Here is a 4407-nt window from a genome sequence, read left to right as displayed (position 1 = left end):
GAATCTAGGTGAGTCGTAGATGGGTGGCGAGGTGGCAAGGCTTACGAAGTGAAGACGACGAAGAAGAAGAAATCACGTTGATGCTGCAACCGAAGTGGATTGGATGCTCACGCGATTCACGTTTGCTTCGGGGGTCAGTGAGTCAGTCATCACGTTAAACCGAATCCAAAGCCCCGTCACGGTTCGTGCATCGGTTCCGTTTATCCGATTCCAAGTCTGCAGAGTCGAATACACCCATGACCCCATTCAAGGGCTGTGGGGTGCTTTATGCCGAGGATCAGGCGTTGCTGACACTGTCTACGTGCAAGCCGTAGTCCACAGTGAGTGATTTGGTTGGGATTTGTTGGGTCTCTGAAGCTGGTGTTTGTGTCGGATTGAGTTGCCATGGTTGAGAGCTTGATGGGTCTATGTGGGTTTTACGTTTTGTGGAGCTTTAGGGTTTTGTAATTGAGGGGTTTCGTTCTTGAGGATTGGAGAGAGGGCCCGTTGTGTGGGTCGATGATTGATGTGCATGAACCTGCGGAATGAGGGCTTAAGCTCAATTTCGCATGTGGGATGGCAGGGTGTTGATCATATTTCGGCACGTTTTATTTTTTTTGTGAGGGCGTATCAGCAAGTAGGACTTGGAGTGTGTGGTGGCAGCAATGAGGAGAGCACGGAATCCTGTGCAGACGGCTGTGTGGTGGGTGAAGAAGCAGCCCCCTAAAGTGAAAACGGCCTTGGCGGTGCTGACTGGCATCTTGGTTCTCATATTTCTGCGGTTTGTTATTCGTGACCATGACAATCTGTTCGTGGCCGCTGAGTTTGTTCATGCTGTTGGAATCGGGTGTCTAATCTACAAGCTAATGAAGGAGAAGACTTGTGCTGGTTAGTCTTCCTTTCCATTTCCTTCTTTCGGGGGTTTACTTCTGCTACATGGCGATGAGGAAGCAGTACATGCCATGTCTGGAGCATGCATAATTTACAAATATGGACTAGTGATTGCGTTGTCCCCTCACTGGCTACATTGTTCGAGTTTTGATAATTGTGTAAGACATACTGGTCTAGAATTACCTGGCTTTTGGGACTCTATTTACCTTCTAGAATTTAAAGCAGCAGTTGGCAGGTAATGCAGTTGTTCCAGTTTTTACTAACAATTATCGCCAGCACAGATTAATCGTGTTTGCCAAAATTGAGTAGCTCTAAATAATGTGGGATCTTTCAATCGAGTTTTGATGTTCATGATGTGATATTGAAATGCAGGACTTTCGCTTAAGTCACAGGAGCTTACGGCCATTTTTCTAATGGTGCGTCTCTATTGTAGCTTGGTGATGGAATTTGACCTTCACACTCTCTTGGATTTCTTGACATTCCTCACAACTGCGTGGGTGATCTACATGATGCGGTTTAAGCTAAAATCTACTACTTCAGACGATCTCGACAATCTCCCTAAATACTACGTGGTAAGTTAGCGGTTTTCTGAGCACATTGACTGTATCTTGGTCGGTACAAGCCCAGCTGTGATTACCTTCTTTGTCGAGAGCAATGTCATCTCAGCTTTGCCGTTTGTTGCTTAGAATCCAAGGGTCATGGGTTGTTGGTATGACGCATTTTTTAGTTTCGTCCTGTCTCAAATTATTCATAACTTTTTGGCTCTCATATCTGCAGCTTGTTCCGTGTGCAATACTGGCCATCTTGATACATCCAAGCACCGCCCACAATATTATCAACCGTGTGTTGTGGGCTTTCTGTGTCTATTTGGAGGCGGTGTCCGTCATGCCACAGCTTCGTGTTATGCAGAATACTAGGGTATGTGATGTCCTTTTAATATTGCATCCACGAAGATTAGTAGTTTGACCCAAGTTTTGACCAACCTCCTCAAAACTTGGGATTCTTGGACGCCCTCAGTTATATTGGTTCTTTTTTTTGAGTTTCAAATAGTTGTATCAATGTTTAATTCAGTGTATCCCCAGCAGTGCCTTCAAATCACGCTTGCTTTGTTTTAATCTTAACTGGTCTAATTTGCAGGTCGTTGAGCCTTTCACAGCTCACTACGTCTTTGCCTTAGGAATTGCACGATTTTTGAGTTGTGCACACTGGATTCTTCAGGTAACTTGCATTCTCTATCTGCTTTCTACACTGCTCATTCAATTTTGAATATATAATTTTGAGAAAATCCGTCACACTCCGATTGGAGGGGAGTTATCTGAGTGGAAATTCCCTTGACCAGCTAGAGAATGAAGGGTATTGAACTGTTTATTCAGATATTTATATATTTCCCCTAGAAACGAAAATACGAAGTGTGATGAGTTCCTCTTTTGATCCACAGGTATTGGATGGGCACAGCTTCCTGCTCAATGTACTAGGCTATGGATTATGGCCTGGAATGGTTCTCCTCTCGGAAATTGTACAGACAACCATCTTGGCCGATTTTTGCTATTACTATGTAAAGAGGTATGTTCTAAATCATTAGACATGTAAGATGATGCTCTCTTTGTGAGTGAAAGAGGCAAGCAAGCATTACAAATTGATACTTTTCTGATAATCTTTTTTAACCTTAAAACTTGAGATATGTAGTTTGTGCACAACATTTTAGTAGAGAGTGGCGTAGAGATTGTACGTCTAACTATGTTGTGTTTATTGTGGCAGTGTAATGGACGGCCAGATGATGGTGCGGCTTCCTTCTGGTGTGGTTTAGAGTCTGATGTCGAAAGGCTGCCTCCATGTATGAGTAAAAAGGACTTGGGCACAAAAGGATGGTCAAACTTCTTTCCTTTCACATCAGCTTCTAGTGCATTATAGTTCAAGCCGTGCACCATCATGGTCTCAGGGTCCACACTAATTCAGTTTAGTGTTCAGTTCTGGGCTCATGTTGATTCGTGAGCGAGCGTCTACTCAACCATCTGGCTCAAGGTGGTTGTATAATGAAGGTTGTATTCCGACCTTCATGCTGGTGGATATTTCAGATGGCTATACAGCGGTTATCATTGGCATCAATCAGAGTTGGGAGTATACTAGCACAAGTGATATGATTTGTCTGATGACCAATGACATGCACAGAACGATTTCCATTTGTCTGATTGTCCAGTTTGCATGATCTCGGATTACATCAACCTTACTGTCGTTGACACACACTTTTACTGAACATTATAGCTGAACGGACGCTCAACCCAATGTCACCTATTCTGATCTTAGTTCAGATTTTTGCATTTTGTTTAGGGTACAGCTGCTGAGGTTTCATACCTAGCTTCGTGTAAGCTTCGTTTTCTGCAGGATAGCCGAGTGCTGCTACCAACGAACCGGATGTCTCTACTCATTTACTTCGTCGCTTGGTGGGCACGAGCATCATATTGTCTAATCCCGGGGTCACTGCCGCAACTAAACTTAAATTCCTCTGCTCCAGACTAGATTTGACGTTCTCTCATTCACATTTCCAACTCTCTGTAATGTAGCACTGTAGTTGGGGTTTTGAATGTCTGACATTGAATCACAGATTTTTAGTCCATTCAAAATTGAGTATCTTTTACGGAAGAATGTAGAATAAAATTCAGTGTTCGTAATAATAATAATAATAATAAATGTAGAAATAATGCGACCCATGCATGACATAATCTTAACAAGTTGTATCAGTAACTGGAGAAAGCATTAAACACCAACATCCTTTAGAAATGAGAGGATTTTAACAATACATAGTTGAAAAAAATAAGAAATGAGAAATAAACATGTATAAAAATATTCTACATATTTTCAACACAATTTCATTATTTAGACATGTCTTCAAAATCATATATCTTTTCTGATCTGGTTGTCTGATTGTGAAATTTTTGATTGTTAATGAATAGTGAGATTGTGAATAATAAATAATTTAAACTCCGTTTTTGTTTTAAATTAACATAGCTTATACTTACAGTATATTTTGTCCATAATTTGTTCTGAAAAATAATGATATCATTGTTTGTTGAAGATTCCACAATGTATACAAAAAAAGTTTTACAATTAAACTTTTGTAATCATTATATTAAAGGACATGATTTCATTTGTGAAAATCCTAGAGAAACCTCCAACATGCACAAAACATACATTAACGAAGTTTATGTCAAAATGATTACTTTTGATCTACAAGCATTGAAAACACTTTTATACTGTAAAAGATTAACTAATTTTTCTTATTAAAAAACTTCCGAGTGTCTACCAATTTTACTTAAAAACATTTCATTGCTATTCAAACCCCAGATGACAACTAAATTTCCGGTTTATGTTCTCAAGTCCATTTGGCAGTTCCGTAAAACTAATAACTATTTTCTCACTTTTTCTCCATCTCTCACTACATACACGCACACAGCCACATGTATGTATATATATATATATATATATACACACACAAATGAAATGAAAATTTCATTTGTTCTGCATATTCCTTGAATGAAT

The 4407-nt window shown here is 40.1% G+C and overlaps 1 protein-coding gene across 4 annotated transcripts; it reads left to right on the top strand.

The window, feature by feature from the left end:
• The first annotated feature begins 279 nt into the window (after nucleotides 1–279).
• On the top strand, nucleotides 280–2976 carry LOC112278447 (uncharacterized). Of its 4 annotated transcripts, none has more exons than XM_024511967.3 (7): nucleotides 280–320; nucleotides 614–867; nucleotides 1243–1442; nucleotides 1648–1788; nucleotides 2008–2088; nucleotides 2309–2433; nucleotides 2629–2976. In XM_024511967.3, the coding sequence occupies exons 2-7, from the start codon at nucleotides 645–647 to the stop codon at nucleotides 2675–2677; spliced, it is 819 nt and encodes a 272-aa protein (XP_024367735.1). In that variant the 5' UTR covers nucleotides 280–320; nucleotides 614–644; the 3' UTR covers nucleotides 2678–2976. The 4 variants fall into 4 exon arrangements, with proteins under 4 accessions (XP_024367735.1, XP_024367733.1, XP_024367734.1 ...); XM_024511965.3 differs by having other exon boundaries at nucleotides 563–867; XM_024511966.3 differs by having other exon boundaries at nucleotides 538–867.
• The last annotated feature ends 1431 nt before the right edge of the window (nucleotides 2977–4407 follow it).

This window comes from Physcomitrium patens, chromosome 25 (assembly GCF_059467195.1).
Source record: "Physcomitrium patens ecotype Gransden chromosome 25, ASM5946719v1, whole genome shotgun sequence".
In the NCBI taxonomy this organism is placed as follows: domain Eukaryota; kingdom Viridiplantae; phylum Streptophyta; class Bryopsida; order Funariales; family Funariaceae; genus Physcomitrium; species Physcomitrium patens.
Note: the sequence above shows the minus strand (reverse complement) of the source record. Positions and strands in the feature narration are given on the sequence as shown.